The sequence below is a fragment of the Photinus pyralis genome, unplaced genomic scaffold (assembly GCF_008802855.1).
Source record: "Photinus pyralis isolate 1611_PpyrPB1 unplaced genomic scaffold, Ppyr1.3 Ppyr1.4_LG4, whole genome shotgun sequence".
NCBI classification, from domain to species: domain Eukaryota; kingdom Metazoa; phylum Arthropoda; class Insecta; order Coleoptera; family Lampyridae; genus Photinus; species Photinus pyralis.
The window spans coordinates 45,347,749-45,367,465 of record NW_022170511.1 but is presented as its reverse complement, the minus strand read 5'-3'; the positions used below and the strand labels follow the sequence as shown (position 1 = coordinate 45,367,465).

General features: G+C 36.0%; 1 protein-coding gene across 6 annotated transcripts; it reads left to right on the top strand.

Moving 5' to 3' along the window:
• Positions 1 to 28: 28 nt before the first annotated feature.
• LOC116168419 (rho GTPase-activating protein 26) lies at positions 29 to 19,049 on the top strand. Of its 6 annotated transcripts, none has more exons than XM_031484240.1 (15): positions 29 to 294; positions 9,549 to 9,706; positions 12,116 to 12,289; positions 12,583 to 12,735; positions 12,783 to 12,978; positions 13,031 to 13,128; positions 13,176 to 13,355; positions 13,408 to 13,741; positions 13,790 to 13,895; positions 13,944 to 14,235; positions 15,776 to 16,025; positions 16,076 to 16,223; positions 16,437 to 16,520; positions 18,214 to 18,293; positions 18,572 to 19,049. In XM_031484240.1, the coding sequence occupies exons 1-15, from the start codon at positions 135 to 137 to the stop codon at positions 18,661 to 18,663; spliced, it is 2,505 nt and encodes an 834-aa protein (XP_031340100.1). In that variant the 5' UTR covers positions 29 to 134; the 3' UTR covers positions 18,664 to 19,049. The 6 variants fall into 6 exon arrangements, with proteins under 6 accessions (XP_031340100.1, XP_031340096.1, XP_031340094.1 ...); XM_031484236.1 differs by having other exon boundaries at positions 30 to 294; positions 13,944 to 14,352; positions 18,217 to 18,293; XM_031484234.1 differs by having other exon boundaries at positions 30 to 294; positions 13,944 to 14,352.
• Positions 19,050 to 19,717: the final 668 nt, after the last annotated feature.

Below are 19,717 nucleotides of genomic sequence, written 5' to 3'. Positions count from 1 at the left end.
TGCGCTATTAACAATCCACAGGTTGTCATGTTTTCTTTCGTCAGTTAAGAAAATACCGTACGGTTGTTCTGTGCAGTACGAAAAGTTTGTGTTTCGCGTTTTCGAATGTAACACTTATTTTAAACAATTCAGAAATGGGTGTCGGACTTCCTCCGCTAGAGTTTACAGAGTGTATGAGTGACAGTCCATACTTTAGGGAGAATTTACACCAGCACGAGAAAGAGTTAGATAACACAAGTCAACAGATTAAAAGACTCATTAAAGAAGTTAAAGATCTGCTTACAGCTGCCAGACGTAAGTATGATAACGGTTTTTTTGCATTTGAACAACATACGTATTATCATTATCAGTCGAAGGCTATTTGCCGTTTAGGTAACAAACTATTATGATCAATTGTTTTTTCCAAGGCCAACTTTCCTTAATAGTTATTGGAACCCTCAAAAAGGTAACACATTTTCCATTTACTTTACGGATAGGTATCGGTAATCTATAAATAAAAACCGTCACGTAGTTTAACAATCCATAAGAAAACGCAAATATTGACAAATATCACCTTCCCCTCATGAATTATTTATTATTTACATTTGGAGTTAGAAATTTCGATAGATATTGGTCACTGGGCGACTCCTCTTACGTTGTTTAGCATTGTTGCACTTTCGTGTTTGATAACATCAACCCGGAAACATTTCTCGAATTTTCCAATACCGGAAATTTTTTTGCATAATTGCGTACATAGCGGAATCTAGTGCGATGCAATATTGTAACAGACGCATTCATTAATTTAGGCGCCAGAAAGAAGTTGAAATGATAAACTTCGAGATAATGCCGAAACGTCACACAATTTGTTATAAAGTTTGGTTCTCGGTTTGGTTGATGGTAACTACTTATACCGGGTGGGGTATCTTTTTTTGCGCCCCCAGAAAGAAATTACTCACCCGAACAGTAAAAATAAACGTTATTGGTAAATATTGGATTGACAGTATTAATTATATTGTTATCAGGAACGATAAACGGTTCAGCATCTGCGGTTCCGTCAATGAATGAGATTTTGATTATTTGTTCGTTATTTGCTATTGAAAGTTATTTCATTCTAGTGACTAGTCCATAACTTTTGATTGAGACGTCCGATCGAAAAAGTACGAATTGTTTTGGATTCTACGCACCAAAATTAATAAGAAAAAGTGTTTTCCCGAGAAATTTTGGTGTAGTCGATTTTTGATAAAAAAGGAAGGTTATACACTGCCTTTTTTTGAGCCCCGAAAAAAAAATTGTCTCAGATCGACCCGGAAAAAAATTTTCTTATAGAATGTGGCCTGTAGAATCCATAATTTTAAACAGTTCCAAGATTGGGCTACTAGTTCAAAAGTTACAGCCCTTTGAATTATCTTTCGAAATTGGTTTCTAGTCCCATAACTTTTGATTGAGAAGTCTGATCGAAAAAGTACGAATTGTTTTGGAGTCTACGCACCAAAATTAATAAGAGAAAGTGTTTTCCCGAGAAATTTTGGTGCAGTCGACTTTTGGTAAAAAAGGAAGGTTATACACTGTCTTTTTTTTGAGCCCGAAAAAAAAATTGTCTCAGATCGACACGGAAAAAAAATTGTCTTATAGAATGTGGCCTGTAGAATCCATAATTTCAAACAGTTCCAACATTGGGCAGTTACAGCCCTTTGAATTTTCTTTCGAAATTGGTTTCTAGTCAAGGGCGGGCCAGGTGGAATTGCATAGGTTACGGGCCATTAAAGTATTAGTGTAGTAATGAAGGTGGCGGGGGGGTAGCTCTGCGGTGCACCACAAAAACATTTTTTGCTTCATTTTAAGGTACTTCGGAAATCAATTACAATACAGTTTTTTTTTAATTGCAGCTGATAATTAAAAGTAACAAAATATACAATCCAAACGAGGCGCGTCGCCTATCATTGTATTTCATCACTTTCATGCTACGACAAAAAATGATAAATTCATTGTAAAACACTTCAACTAAAACAGAATTTTTTAATTTTTTAACAACCTAACATCAACCCCAATTAGAGAAACGTGTTAATAACTTATTAATAGTGCAAGAAACTAAATACAGCACATACTTATAAATTTCCAACAGGCCATTATGACGTACAGCGCCCCCCCCCGGACCAGTCCGCCTCTGGTTATTTCCCTCGTTATTTCCTATCCAAAGGTACATTTCTTGAACTGTAATAACTGAAGAACGTGTAACAGTGTCTATAAAAATTTCAAATGATAGGTACAAAACAAGGCAAACTTTTATCTTTTTATTTAGCTTAATTACAACAAGCAGATGGCCTAAATAATTTTATTTTTGTATGCCCATCCAGTGCCGTAAATCTGATTAGTGTTTAATAAAATCTCGGTTGGTACAGATTTTTTTCAATTAAGGGCGATATTAAGGGCTACACTCAGGGCTACAGTTCATTCTTGAAATCGTGTCGTTGTCCGTCTGTGTGCGCACAATAATTCTTCCTTCTCCAACGGTTTAGTGTCTTAGCTCCTCTAGGCTTGGTTCAATCAAAAATCAGAGTGTGTAGTATGGTCTTTGGTTCATGTAAGAATCCCATTGAAAGTTCAGAGACAGTTATTTCTAGACTAGAATAGAGCAACATGTAGGAGGCGCTGTACGACACTTGTTTGAAATTTTTCACAAATCCATGACACACTATGATGTGATAAGGTGTCGGCTTCTTCGTTACTTCCTTCTATTGGTTTATTTATTTTACCCAAAATCGTCCAGAAACCTTCATTTTCATGCCCACTTTCTGTCAGGAAATTTTAGTTTCCATGACAGAGGCAGAGCAGACTCGAGAGAAGACTACGTTTCCTGTTGCTGGTCACTTTACTGGTCGCACCTGTCACTTTACCGGCCGCATCTGTGACATTGCTAAATGTCTATAATGACGAATCGGAGATATGCATGATGTGATGGAACTCAAAATGGGGTTGTGTATATTAGATACCAAAAAGACACAAAACCTTCCCCATACTAATTTTAATAAACAAAAATTGTCAACTGTTTTTTAGAAATTTTCATTTTGTACGCATTTTTTTGAGTATTTTAAAAATAGGGTATTATGTGCTATTGTTTTGTCCGTCCGTCCGGACCCACTTCTGTCGTATTCACTGGATGTTGTATATTTTTATCGTAATAATAATAATACAGTGTCTGGAAAATGACTCGACTAAACCCCTTCTATAAGAGGTTCCTATGTTCAACACTGTTTTGTTCGAGGTTTTGTTGTGTTTATGTAGTGGTGTGTGGTAAGTTTTGGACGACATTTCGAAAATGCTATCACCTCCTGAGACATCCCCTTATATCATGCTTAAAACTTTACAACTCGAACCTAAAGAATAACTTGTTTACGAAATCGTAATTTAAATTGATCAAACTAGTTTAAAAATATTCAATTGTCTGTCCATCGGTGTGCTTTTTGCCTGCGGTACCTACCTATTTTTATTGCAGCATAACGCATTTGATGTTTAATTAAAATTGAAGATTAGAAGCTCGATTAGAAGAGAACTATTTTTTTACCTCCCCTTTTATCTCGCCTTTTACTAACAATAGGCAAAATTTCCGGTGAAAAGTTACTTTTCAAGAAATGATAGCGATTGACATGAAATTGTACTATAATATAGGTACTTAAATTGTTGCTCATATTTCAGGACGTTATGTCGTTATCTGTGTTTGCATTGGATAGGGTATCTAATATTTACCCGAGTATTTACCTATGCAAGTATTCTCTATTTGAGTCTATTACTTTTTACACAAAATCGTTTTCTTCACCTCATTTTAATACTATGCGATCAAAAATGAGTTGGTGTCGAGTCACCTTTGGAATTTTTGTTTACTGTGTATTATAAAAAATTAGGATGGCCATTTAAAAAAACAATCGATGACGTCAAATCACAATTTGGGACACGTGGTATAAAATTTTATTACATTTAAAAGGAGGCAGTTGGAAATGCTAACCTACGACAAAGTTCAGATTTACATTGCTTGCGTCCCTAAGTATTTTTTCTCGACGTTTAAAACTTCTACATAAAAAAACACGGGTTTACCAACAGACGTTTTTTAGGGCCCCTTAAATAACGAAGAAAGGTGCTGTGGTGATAGGTAGTTGCTCTCAAATATCGATGGTATTTTCTAATTAGATTTTTTTGTTCGTCAAACGAGACGAATGCGGAAGTCGACTGGTGCGTGTGTCCATACTGATATAATTAACATGCGGACATCGTAATTAATAATTCCAATTAAGTGATAGTAAAAGTTTAGAAAATGAAGATGTAAAGCGAAATAGATACGTAAACGCCTACTTTCTACATTTGATAATGCTTTATATATTTTGCATACAAACGATTAAATTGTGCGAATGTTTAGTTGTATACAACAAAAAGTGGAACATGGAAAACGTAACAAACAAGAAGCGTCAAAGGAATTATCGCAAAAAATTGCGGAGGTAATTTGAAACGAATTACGACGGGCAACCACTTAGATGCATGCTAGGAAATTGTAATTACCTACGATTGTTTGTGTATGGGTAAATTATAGCCATCGAAGCGTTTGCAAAATTTTCCGAAATTAAAGTGAAAGTGAACACCCACAGCGTGATTCACCCAATGATTTTTGACACCCACCACCGTTCGTGGGAATATCAACCTGCATAAAGTAAAAGTAGGTACGTAAATTTATGGGAACGGAGGATGAGGGTACACCATCACGTCTCTTCGCACTGTATATAGAGAACAATGTACTTTATTCAAATAAAGGTCACTTAAATCACAACCATGACATACCAACACGTTCATCCAAGCCGACACAATTACTAGAATGACAATCGATGTTTTATAGACTAAATTATATCCTCCTCCTAGGTACCGATGAGCGATGACATCGTCCCTAGGACCTTTTAGAAACGTGTTCACGATCTATTGCGAAAAAGTCGTACTCGCACAGGTTGCATTCTCTTAACATTTATGTTAAGGTTAAACAAAATACATCAACAGCCGCCATTATTTTAGCTAACAATTTTTATAACATCCATTAACCTACGTATATCTATTCAAGAATAAGGTTAATTGTGATGTATAAAACTTTTATTACGTAAGTCGTATACGCAAATTAACTCCCACCCACCGATTTACTCGTAATGAACAGACCATTTCTCCAGAATTCCATGTTTGGGGTAATAATTAAATAGACGGCCACGAAAAGATGCGCCGCGATCAGCATCTGCCCTATACTGAGTAGAAGTGAAATGTTATTGCGACGGTACCGCAATAGGATTGGGAGGCGTAGGTGGCTCCTTAATGGGAAGCTTCCTCGTTACCGCATTTGGGAATGGACAGACTGCACTTGATCGCGAACATTTTATATTGGGTAATGTCTCCGCAATAATTGGTGTGCATACACTCCGAACCGACCTAATGCCTCCTCTACACAAGAATAACTAAACAATGATGGGCCAACGCCTGAAACAAACAACAGAATCGTGATACGAACATGACGTTTCGGCCTTAAATAATGCTGATTTTAATAATATAAAGGTAGGCTGGGAAGTTTCGCAGGAGAACGAATTAAAAAGGCAAGTTCAACGAAACGGGGAATCGAAACCAGCATACATCTCTAAAGAAAGAACAACCGTTTACTCCACCTCAAGCGTCTATACTTTTCAATTGGACTGGAAGAGTCTGGTACTACACTCTGAATTTTCAAAGCAAAAAAACTTCTAGATAACATGATCGCGATTGACGCATGTTACCATCTTGCCGAAAACTCATAAAATTACTCAAAGCAGAGGGTAAAGGACGTTGAAAGAGTTTTTGAGTCGATCTGATGTTTGACGTGTAGGTATATTGAAAACGGTTAGATCAGAAAGTACTAGGAAATTGGTCTTAATTTTTTTTGCTTGACTGGGAACGAGTATGACTCTCGACATGAGTTTTTAAACAAAGAAGCAGTCGAGCAGTAAAGTGTAATTGCCGCAGGATATGTGCAAAGCCTTTCTTGTTTTCTGAAACTGCTATACCATTTCTAAGTGTCATGGAAAGTTGATTTGTGTTTTGGAGGGCATTTGCAAGTGTTTTTGTTGATCCACAGAACCGGATGTAGATAGTTAAAGGTAACTATTTATTGTGTGGAATGTGGAAAATTTCAGAGTTTCACTGCATAACTCGATAAATACGCTTAATTATACGTGTTTACTTGTACCGAGCCCTGGAGGATATTGAAAAGTCGTTAAATTAGAAACATGTTCAGGGTAAAATGAAAATATTCGAGAGCCTCTAGGAATTATGAAGTGCGTATAAAGGAACGGCATTTATCAACTTACTTTTACAAGATCACATCTCGCCACGAACGGTTTTTGGATCGAGTTCGGAACCCATCTTGCAGATCCTGAAAACTAAGTTACTATTTTAAAATCAATCAAGAAACCAAGAGACTTTGTATAAATTAATGACTTGTAATGAAAATATTGAGAATTGCTAAGCGAAATCTAAGAAATAGATCAAGTGGTTGCTGGCCGGTTATAATCGCGTCTTAGGGGAACATCCATCCTTGTTTGCATAGTTGCCATTTACAATGCAACAATTTTTGGTGCTGTGTGTCTCTGAGCCTCTCCTATAGCTTAAATCCGAAAATGCACTCGAAGATTTTAATGTCGCGTTATAGAGGCAATCAAATAAGAGATTCAAATTCCCATTTCTGCAGGAAAAAAACGACATAGGTACATAATTTCGTTATTATGGCATAAATACCCAAACCTCTTCTGCAGGGGTGTAGATATCTAGTGCTAGTGGATCCAGTAGTAGAGGTCCGCAGGATGTTCACACCCCTCCCTTGAAATAAATGTGTAATCCCTTTCTTAATTTGATCAATCTGAACCTAACCCCTTACGGGATGTTCATGTACAATATATGATGATTCAGTTTAGTTTATTATTATTATTTTTATTATGATATTTATGGGATAGACCCTCGGATAGACCCCTAATGATTCCATTACAAAGTGCCATGAACAAAATACATACAGTGTGTCCCAGATAGGACGTACCATAGGGATATGGCAATGTATTTTTTCGAGAAGGATCCACGAGGCCTTTGAAGCGTTCAACGTACTACTCCGATTTCTTTCTAGCATCAGGCAAGCACGATAAGGCCTGTTGGATCCTCCGCGAAAAAATACATTAATTCTGTTTCATTATGGTGTGTTCTCCATGGGACACACGGTAGGTATATGAAAAGTACATTTTTGTCATGAAGTTTGTCATTGTCTTCTTATGTAGGGACTATAGTAAAGTGCTTATTTCCAGGAAATGGATCGGGGTACCTACGAAAAAAATATATTTATGGAATGTACACTTGCGAAACAATAAATGTTCCGTGTATGGGCTTGTTTTTGTTTCTCGGTTTTTTTTTTCATGTTTTATTAATTCGAGACTCGGGCCATACTCAATCTCCCATTTTAGTTGACGATTTTGCACTTTTTTCGAAAATTGAAATTTGATCAGTTGTGTAAAACCTAGACCTACATGGCAATGCCGAGGTAATTCACGACATTGCTCCTGCTTAAACTTCAACGTGAGTTCATTTCCTGTCATTAGATATAATAACTAACGGCACAATTAAACAACCTATTAAGACGGAGTTAGGCAAATTCTTCCCTTTAAAAAAATTATTCCCGTTGGCGGGGTGTTATTAGAAGTTTCCTGTTTGGAATTCTCTCGAGACGGCTTAGATTTTTTTTAGAATTTTTTACGTAACACTAATTTAAATATTGAATAACAAACAGAACAGCTGCATTTCAATGGATTTTATTCACAAGTTTTGTCATAAATGCACACGAGCGTGCGAGATTCATTTTTAGCTCGAAATAAAAGAAGTTTTCGCCGCGTCTTCTTTTGGTCGGCACGTTTTCTTTGCGGACGAATATAAACTTGGACTTGGAGTATCATCCGACCAGACCTTGAACCACAAAACACTTTGTCGATTAAGAATAAAATGAATCGATTTGGGAATAAAAACAAAATCCTCGTGAAAGTCACCTTTGTACATTAACCTTCACCTTGATTTGTGTAACAACTAGTTTTATTATATCCGACATAAGTCCCCTATTTAAATGTCACCGCTAATCCCATTTTGTAAAGTGATTGTATTAAACACATAGAAGAACAGTTCCGCATTGTGAAACCAGCACCCTTAGCCGAGGTATCTTGTTGATCCAGTGGTAGACTAAAGATGTCCATATTTTCTTGGGCACTTGTAGTTTGGTGTCGGAGAAGAACAATGGATTTATTTCATTAGTCATTTAAGTACTTATTAAATCAAACAGGAGTAATCAACCAACTTGAATGAGAATGACTAATACATCGTTAAAGAAAACGGCACGTTCCAACCCAAGTATGTACAGTGTACCTGCACATATTATTAGTTTCTTTAATCTCATCACATCAGTCATCACACGTTCGCTTGGATTATGCATTTCAGGTGCTCATTCGTCTTAATTACATAATCATATTAACTGGCGTTATGATTGATTTGAAATATTGAGAGTGGAAGATCAGGAAATTCCGAAAACGAGAGTCATTATGTGGCAGACAAATTAGAAAGCTGGGGAGGAAATTTTGTGCAGGGGGGATACTACATGCTCATCACGCCAGCATTCAGTGCAAAAAAAAAAGTAAAAATGGCTTCCATAAGGAAAAACAAAGTTGATGATGGTTCACCGGAGACGAAACCTCAGACTTACAATTTTAAAAGTAGTATCTTGAAGAGGAATAAAAGTGGCCATAATGGGTCGCTTATTTTGAAACATTTTAACATCTGTCGGGTCAGCCAGTTTTGTGATATTCTTCCATTTATCATATTGCCCATAAGGGGAAAGCAAAGATCACACTAGTAGGGAAAAGTAATAGCTATATGCGATACAAGGTAGGGTCTTCTGTTGGTAAATTGTTTTTTTATTTCGGTTATCATCAGCTTTTTTTTGGGAAACGTTTGTTCCCGTTTTTCCAAATGTTTGTTAAAAATATACGCTTGCTAAATATTTGTAATCCAATCTTATCAGTAATGGCGTAAACGTGAATGATACATACAACCGAGCATACAACTGATAATAAATAAGTTTGCGGTTATCCGGTGCGTTCTTATCACTTACTTATTCGATTCGAGTTTTATTGACGTTTGCAGGTCTGGGAAAGCCTCTCTTTTTCTGCACGTGCCTTCATATTATAATTTTAAACCTTTTAACTGATGGTTGCATCTGAAAATAAATCACGTCGCTTGCATTTAAGATGCATTCTATTTAGCAAAGCTATAAATACCCGATTACGTTTTCTGAACGTTGTAGGTAGGTTGGAGATTCCAATATAGTAAATAATTCTAATCCAATTGTGAGAGAGAAAGACTCCAGCCGCCAGTGCACTAGATATCGACCAAGCTCCCGGGCGGGGTTATTGACCTTTGCCCTTTAACAATCACCATTATCAGCAATATTTTTACTCAATTTTTTTTTGGTAATGCATTCTTGGTTTTCGTTTCAGAATTGAGTCAAGCGCAGCGATCGTTTTCCAAAAATTTGCAAGGGTTCACGTTCGAGTGCATTGGAGGTATACAGACAGATGACGAGCAAGTTATATCCAGATCTCTCAACGAGTTTGGCAAATTGATTAGTTCTATTGAAGATGAACGGGACAGAATGGTGAGTATCCTATTGTTTTTTTTTAAATTAAATTATGTCGTAATGGAGAAGCGATTTGTAAGGTGAGTGAGTCGCTAATGAGATTTGAGAAGGGTGTCGCTTAGTTTAGTGGTTTTCGTTGTCGGGGGCACTTGAATCGCTCTTTCATTCATTACACGAGCTCCGCTACGATTCGCGCGGCATCGATTTTTGTGTCAAGAGTAGGAAGCGTGTCAGGAATGTTGACGTAAAAATCAGATTTATGATAATCATTTAATGGTCGGTCACGAGTATTTCGATAATGTCATATGAAGAGGAATAGTAGGTAATTGAATTAAGGTTACATGCAACGGGAGTGGCATGACGTCGTTAAAAAGCGTCATGGCCTGACTAAGCACAAAACCAAAAACTGGTAATATTATGTGTAAGACAGTGTTCGTCTTGCAAAAGTAAAACAGACACACCAATAAACCACAATAATATATTAAAATCTCGAACGCGTTTCGACAGCAAGGCTGTCATCATCAGCGAACAGCTGAACATTAAAATACATCTTTTATACTAATTAAAGTGTTTGTTTTTACGAAACTCTAAACTTTCGTAACAATCTAATTCCTTTTTACTATTTTCCTGCTTATTTAGGCAATTTATTTTATTTTTATTTTTGCTTATATGACTTCATTTTTATTGGTGTTTTTGTTGCCACAAATGGTTCCAGTTCTTCAACTGTTTGTCTGTCTGACAGTTTCGAGACCTCAATACTCAGCCCTCTAGAAGGCTTGTTGGAAGCAGCAATTGTTACAAAATTTAACATCGCAAAACAAAGGTAGAAACCGAGGTAGAAACTGTTATAGTCCAAGTGCTATGCCATTATGTGTTTCTCTTATGTTAGATGAGAATTTAGATACGCTGAAATATGGCGCTATTTGGAGAGGAGTGGGGATGACCATATTTGAGGTTTTCATCTACTGGGATTTCAAAGAACTAGACACTTATTGAGTTGAACGGTTTATGACCATCAGTACCTCATAGTCATAAGTAATAACTTGTTACATTACATGCATGATCTCACGAATATAAAGTGATGCCCCAGACAAAACTACATCCGGTATGGATCTGGTCGTAATTAGAAACTGCAAGATAATTGAGTGTTACGCTCATTTGGATTCAGTTCGAATTGTCCGAGGTCCAAAATATGTAAATGAGACACATTTTATAGCAATTGACGTTATGCTCACGTTAACGTAGTCGTCACCGGCACGTAACAGTAAAAATGTAATTTTTAAGTTGTTTAATACGGATGACCTACTATCAAATCCATTGTTTATATATTTTAACAGTTATTTAAAAAAGCGCGCGCGCAACGGAAGATTAATTAAACATCGCTAAAAAATGTATCTTTATACCATAAGATTAGTGAAAACTTTCAATTTCTAAATGTCGTTAAAAAAAACTGCGCTTTTACCGGTTAGTTAACTTTCGCCGGAATTCATCAATCTCGCCGGAAAAAAATTAATACGATATCGAAGTGTTTTTTGTTCGTTTACTATTATTAATAATAATAAGAAGTTTCTATTGCTTTTTACCGATCTGTTCAATGATTTCACCGCTTTAGTGTTTTTAGACGAAGGCGCATTCTATCTCGGGTTTAAAAACTCGTGGTTTTCCTTTATTCTAATTTTGCTGTATTCGGCAGCGAAGGTGTGTGTTCAAAAAAGCTATTGAAATTGAAGCTTCCAATGAGAAATTTAGGATATGTACAAAACAATCGCAAGCGGTATGCTTCAAATAAAAATACTATAAATTTGTACAAATCAGGAATATAATTCCAATGGTTTCTCTACCCATTTGTTATCAATCATCCTACTTTGCATATGTATTTGCATGTTTTACTTACGGAATATTTCGTGCTTAATTGTACTCATTAAATACATATTTGTCTTTGGAATTATGCAAACTTAGCTTTACAAACGTCTTCACTTTCATATTTTTGTTCCCTTACGAAATGGACTTTTATTTATATTGTTAACGTTATTTTCATTGGCAGATACCAATAGATGCAGATGCAGCAAAATACTCTGCTGTTCAACTGATAATATGTAAATTATTACTTCAGTATGTTAATTTTTTATGTAATTATGTGAAGTATCACTAAAATGTCGAAAAATTTGCAATTGTAATCATTTGTATCTTAATGTAGGTACTACTTCATTTATTTAGTGGATAGTATTTTTGCATTTCACGTAAGTAAGCATGTTTTAAAAAACAGTACCTATCTCGCGTAAAATTTATAGGTACACATTTTGACAAATTGGTCCCACCCTGGTAGGTACTATGTGATTTATGTTAAATTAAACGTTCAATGTAAAACGAAAAAAAGTTACATGCAATTTGTCAGAATAAGAGCCAAATCTTTTTTTTTAATTTTAGCTGGATGCTGCCTTCGCTCAAGTGGTTCAACCACTCGAACACTTTCGCAAGAAGCAAATTGGCGACGTTAAAACGGGGAAAAAGAAGTTCGATAAGCAGACGACGAAATTTTGTCAAAGTCAGGAACGCTACCTAAACTTGGCCGCTAAGAAACAAGAGACTGTCTTGCAAGAGGTGAGTGTCTTTCACCTCGTGTATTAACGGTGACGTCACACGTTATTCAATCATTGATTTTTGACGTCACGAGGCGTCGCGATTGCGTCTTTGGCGAAAACAGTGCGTTTGCACCCCCGTTTGACATTTTGATGTAGGGCAAATTTACAAAGAGACGCGCACAAACGCAACTGTAAGATGTATGTCACTACTTTTTGGCGTTTTATTGATGGAGTGCCCGATAATTAGAATGTGTCTGTATTAACCAACAGCTAGTAGTTGGGCTATCACTTAACGTATGTAAATTTTTGTAGGCCGATGCTTCATTAGGTATGGCAGAGCGCCATTTCTACTTGGCCAGCATGGAGTACGTATGCCTAATCCAAGAGGTCCATGAACGAAAGAAGTTTGAGTTTGTCGAAATCCTCCTTAGCTTTATGTTTGGTTGGCTTACATTTTACCATCAGGTACGCGCAAATTGTAAACACGCTTAAGCGCTATGCGTTATTTTAAGGGTCACGAGGTGGCGAAAGATTTTCGTCCATACATGGAGGATTTGCAGTACAAAATACAGAAGACTAGAAGCAACTTTGAGGAGAACAGTAAAAAGTTACGAAACAGAATGCACGAAATGCAGAAGCAGACGCTCGATGAGCCAATTCGTAATCTAAAGGGGCACAAGGAAGGTTACTTATATTTGTTGGAAAAGAGTAAGTTGATAGAGGAGGTCTCTAAAGGTTTACTATACCTGTGTATTTGTAGAGGCGTTTGGTACAACATGGACTAAGCATTACTGCACCTATAACAAAGAAACAAAAGAATTCACAATGTTGCCATTTAATCAGCTAACAACTAAAAATGTAAGTATTTGGCGAGTAAAGGACTCGCTTCTCATAGTCACCTTTAGCTTCAAGCTCCAGAAATCATGGTGCTGTCATCATGTGTTAGGCGAATGTCAGACTCGATTGAAAAGCGATTTTGCTTTGATTTGCAAGTGGATTCGAGACCGGGAGTCACATACACATTTCAAGCACTTTCAGAGGTGGATCGAAAGTCTTGGTTGGATGTAATGGACGGAAAGGAGCCGGTATTACCCATCCTTACCTATTTCACTTGCGATAACCATAATTGCTTTTCAGACATATACTGCATCTAACAACATTAAACCACAGAACTCTGAAGAACGAATCCTTGACGAGGTTGGGATACAGTTTGTAAAACGGTGTATCGAAACCTTGGAAAATCGTGGTTTAGAAGATCAAGGCATTTATAGAGTGGTCGGTGTTACGTCCAAAGTTACTAAACTTCTTTCAATGGGGCTTGATCGACGAAAAACAGATAAGTCGCTGAATTTAGAGGACCCTTTGGAGTGGGAAACAAAGACGCTCACAAGTGCTTTAAAAAGTTACCTGAGAAATTTACCTGAGCCACTTATGACACACAGATACCACAATGGGTTCATTGCGGCAGTTAGTAAGTACAACTCCCCTTCCAAATCAGGTCTCTAATCGACTATTTCAGAAAACGACTCTAGGCAAATGCGAGTCAGAGACGTTCACACCCTAATACATAGGTTACCCAAAGCAAACTTCGAGGTTTTAAAATTATTAATAAAGCATCTTACAAAGTAAGTATTCCTAGCAAAAAACGTTGACACTAATTCTCCAATTGACAGCGTGGTGTCGAAAAGCGAAATTAACCTCATGACCATTAGCAATCTGGGAGTATGTTTCGGCCCTACACTGTTACGACCCGAAGAAGAGACAGTTGCGTCCATAATGGATCTAAAATTCTACAACATCGTCGTGGAAATCCTCATTGAGAACTTTGAGAAAATTTTTAACACGGAACCCGAGCGCGAAGTCGACACGACGTCCTCACAAACCAGCGGTTATAATAGCACTTTAAGTTCGGCGAACAATATAAGTGACACTTCTGCGACTGGACATTTATCACCTGCCGGCCACGTGAGTCCAGTGAACTACATCAACTCCGATAATCATCCGTCTCAATTTATTAATAACGTTAGAAACTATAATCATGTACGGCACAATGTCAATTACAACACTCAGCCTCTCACTTGTGTAAGTAATCGGTCAGATAGTACAGATATCTCACGTTTAAAACGAATTAGTATTCTTAGGACTTAAGGGGTATCAGAGAAATTATTAGCTATTAGGTAACGAGATTGTTTTTTAATGGAAACCATACCACAGATACGCGCGGTGGAAACATCAACAAAATTAGGTGTACATAAAAATTCAAATTCAGAAAACTTAATGACGTGTTATTAATTATATTTTCCAATAGGAATCTTGTAAGCCGTAGGAGATACAGGGTCGCTTAAATCGGCAAAGAATTGCGGAACTTTATGTAGTATATTTCCCATTCAGAGTTTCTTGTAGCCCTACAAACAATGAAGTGATGGTAAAAAAATCGTAAAATGTTATTTTCGAAAATGCGCTGGCGTTCATTTATTTTCAGATATCAAAAAATACTTTTTTCTATTTCGGTGTTACAATGAGAATTTTGTGCAACTGTTTTCGGCAAAAAACAGTGTTTCAATGAGTTCCATTGTAACATTGTTTTTGGTAACTTTTCATCTCTAAGTTGGCAGTTCGCCAAGACGTCAACGTCAAATCATCAGATGTGAAATCAAATTACATAAAATTTATGTGCTTTCCTTGACTTTTGGTACACGAAGAACTTAATACATTCCAAATTAGCAGTTTACACATCCACCATAAATAAATTTATCTACGAATAAAAATTACACATTCACGGAATTTAAAGTTTCTAAATGTGAGTGTTGTGTTTATCTACGCTGCCAACTTAAAATTTGTCAACGTAAATGGTGTTGCCAACTTAAGACATATTAATTCTAAAGTTTCCTGTAGTTTTTCATAATTACTTTTTAATTAAATTAAAGCCCCGAAATAGAAAAAATAGTATGAAAAACACGTGTTACAATGCTTTATTGTAATACTCCTATCTTGTGGACACTCGTGGCTCCGCTTCGCTACGCCACTCGTGCCACAAGATAGTCGTATTACAATAGGTCGCATTGTAACACTTGTCTTTCAATATACTATTAACAAACCGATAGTGATTTTTTTCTTTCTGGTGGTGCTAAAATTTTTATGACTTGTGAGTTTTGAGTAAATCACATCAACATTCTTATTTCTTATGGACGCCATATTGGATTTTTATGTCATTCAGAAACCAATTTTGTTACAAATGAAAATATAATGTCCAACCCAAACATGTAGGTATTTTTTATACAAAATGACTGATTGTTTTTTGCGATCTTAATGTAAACCCACTGCAACAACATCATACAGGCAAAATGATAATTGGACTACCAAGAATGTGTCCAATGTGATATGCAACGAATGATAAATCTAAGGTTTTGAGACCCATGTGTTTGTGCAGTATTTCTTGTAGGTTATTTGTACTATTTTGGTCTGTAATAATTGTGTAGGTAAACTAAACATAATTCTCCCGTAGACAATACGAAAGTACTACGAAACACCACCTGGGACCAATCTATCTTCAAGTTTGTATAACGTTCACGAACCTACCAACGGTGGTACCTCATATTCAATGACTCGAAGCGACCACACGTCGCCTGGGACCGGCCAACACTTACCTCAGCATAGGCTAATTCAGCGTTACGCGACGGCGGGAGTTTCCTCACAGTCTGAAAGTAATATTCCTAATTTGCGCAGCTTTAGCCCAACTAGTTTTAAACTGTATGGTACGTTCTGTTTTCGATGCAAAATACCAGAAATAACATTGCACTTGCAGAGCCCAACAGTACGAGTAGTTCAAATGAGTCGGTCTCGTCACTTACAAGAGATGGCACCTATATTGGAAATCATATATCGCCCGAGAAGAATAAACGATCCAATATCGGCTTGCCGTATCCGAAAAGTTACCGAGCACAAGGCAATATGTAAGTAGTACATTTCATTGTGATGATGTGTTTGTAACATACCTACTAATTGTGTGTAGCCGCTTAAAATAATTTTGAATCTAAATGTAACTTCTTCAACTTCAAACATTGTATCAAAGAACGTCTGTCAATCGATGCATGTTATTTGTATATAGTGTAATGTTAATGTAAGTTTACTTTCTTGATACTTTATTTGCTTCTTAACTGGTAAAGGTCTCACGAACATTTGCGAAGAAATCTTTATTCTCCTACAACTGTTTCTAGCGGTAGATGCAGTCCGACAAGTTCAGGTGTTCGGTAAGGCTAATTTCATTCTTATAATTGTAAATGTGCTTACCTTACTAATTTTCGTGTTCACTGTTTGCGTATCTGTGTCTATTTGTAAGCCCTAATCACGAAAGAGATCTCTATGGTAGATAGTGAAGTGAGCATCCATTTCTATTGTAATTGAAAAGCAAAGTATAACTCGTCCCACTCCAAAATAAAACCATGGGATATTAAACAAGGACAAAAATTGTTGCGGTAACATAGCAATAACTATTGCACTAGTCAAATACAATGTTACGATGTGAGCTTGACTTTTGCAAGAATAGTTGATGTAAGAAGCCCAAAATCTAATCACCACTTCCCTAAGTCATGGCGCATGTGTGTACCAATATGCTGAAGTAATTATTTGATAAAGCTGTTGTCTATGCAATAACCATTTATATTTAAAGGAGAATATGATGCACACACTCATCAGTGGCAGTAGCACAGGCTAGATATACTAGAGCTAGACTACTGTGGTTGTAATCCCTTGCAGGGCCGGATTTAAGATGTGGGTGGCCCGGGGCCCATTTTTGTGGGACACCCATTGTTTCAATATACATTTAATGCAGAAACACGAAATGAAATGAATGCAAGTTTAGGAGAAACAGAAATGTAATTCAATTGTCATTAAAAAGTATAGTATAATCAGTATATCTGTGGTATAACATAAGCTATTGGAATGTTATGTTACATAACTAATTAACAAATAACACAAAAGAATATTTAATGAAGAATGTAATTGGGAACTAGAATCCTTAATCATGACATTTGCTCTCGAAATAGTTATTATTATTTTACAGCAACATATTAACAACAAATGTCTATTTATCGTTTTCTCATACTTGAGTAGTTCTTTCTTTTGGAGTGGGTCAAGATGTATTTTTATACATCATGGAGTAGACCCAGAGTTTGCATTTTTAATTAATTTATTATTTATTTATTTATAGCATTAATTTTTTGTAGTCAGAATTCATTGTGTTAGTGGGGGCCACTTAATCGACATTGAACATCTGAGATTTGTTGTCGTGATATGATTTGTATGGTATGGCATGGTCAAGTTGTAAGCATGAGCGTAATGGTGGAATATTTGAAAGTGTGTAGATTGAATTTTTGGTGTTGTAGGTTTCAAAATTTACTAAGATACGAACTAGTTTACGAATGTCAGGAATTTTTCAATGAATCCTTATTCGTAAATGGATATTCAGTGCTCATTCACAGACTCGAACATTCACCTGAGGGAGTCATCCTTTTTGTTCTCGAGTTAAACGGGGAACAGAGAGACGGACGGACACATTGAAATATTGAAAAATTACCATTAAAAATCTAGTTGATTGTGGCTTAGCAATCTGGTAAATCAGAACTAGATTAACATACTTAAATAGTACAATTCTGAAGCCTGGTGCATTGATTTTTTAGAGATACTTTCCAACTAAAAAATATTGCTATTGTCATCTATTGTTCTCTTTATTTCTTAGATACATTCAAATGTATTCCAGTTAGCTAATCGAATGATTGTCGGCAATTACTCCGTTATTCCAATTTAATTGAATATATGCGGTTAATTTTTTGTATACTCCTTTATTGCACTCTCTGTAGTTTATTTCCATTGTATGTACGTCTACCTATTGTGCACGATTTGTAGTTGTTAATTCCTCAAGATGTTAATCTCAACTTTTTTCAGAAGAGTAAGAACACTGTATGCCTGTTTAGGGGAGAACGACGGCGAACTTTCTTTTGAACCAAATCAAATTATTACAAATGGTAAGTACTCATTGGGGCTGTCAATGCCTTAACGCACTCAACAGTTGCGTTGGTTGAACGTCCCCAATTTAACTGTTGAAGTTCCACCTGCATAATTTGTGATAACTTTCATCTGAACTGATATTTTATTTGTTTATGGTATTACTATTTTATTACTTTTGATTGATTGAAAAATTGATGTAGTATTAAAGCTACGGGTTTGAACTGTATCATCGTATAGTAGGTCTTCAGTAAAACTCCGTGTGTATGTGCTTGTACTGTAAATGAATCTTTTCCAGTGAAAGCATCTCAAGAACCGGGATGGTTGGAGGGAACATTGAACGGTAAAACGGGACTTATTCCCGAAAACTATGTGGAAATGTTGCCTTGACAGAGTGGTGAAGGCAATTCTTTGACGAAATTATCCAGTTCCATCCGTTATGGCCTTAGCAAAGCATTACAACTGCACAAATCAGTAATGGAACTTAAATTGAACGAGACACAGTTAGAAATGCATCGTCACAGTTTAGGTAATGTGACAGAACGTGACCGTTCCGATTAATTGTACCTAATACAATAAACATAAATTTCTAAATAGGAACACCAGTATGTGTATAGAGAATTTAATATATTTTATATTTATTAAAGTTTTTAATTTAAAGAAGGATGATGTGATTCAAGATGTGGACGTGTGTTTTATGGACAGGCTAGTGTGTGCTCTAAATGGCTTTATATTAAAGGTGTAATTGTATAATAATATATAGGAATTTACTAGTCTGTCATGTAGTATTATTCATTATAAATATAATACACATTCTGTGATAGTTTATCAGACTGGCACCATTTAAAAATGTATTTGTTTACCAACAACTGTAGGTGATTGTTTAGCCTATACCATTAATGCTGTTTATGTACATAGTATGAGGAAGGACATTTTTATATGTTTACTTGGGAGGGGATCACGTTTCATATGAATGCATTTAAAGCTTCAGAAGTCCTTTGCGCTATAAATCAAAGCATTGCACTTAGTTTTTTTAGATTAATTGTGGCATGATCCCTTTATTAAGAAGGAACGTTGAAAAACGTTCTTTTTATGGTACCATATCTCAGAACACCAATTACAATCATATCATGTTATCGTAATACAATTGCCTGAATTTCTATTTGACTTTCCGTTATTCAATGATGCACAAATTTGAGTTATGGTAACATTTCGTAATGGTGTATAATTTCGATTGTTTGGCATAATTGCAGAGTGCAATTATCACTTGTTTTTTGTACACGTAGTTTTAATTTTACTTTGTGATATGTGACAAAAGTTAACCATGTTTGTACTAATTCTTATGTAATCTTCCATTTAATTGTTATTATAATAATTCTTTTTTTTCATATAGTTTTTATGTTTTACAATTTAAGACTTTTGTATATATGTTGTATTATTAAAT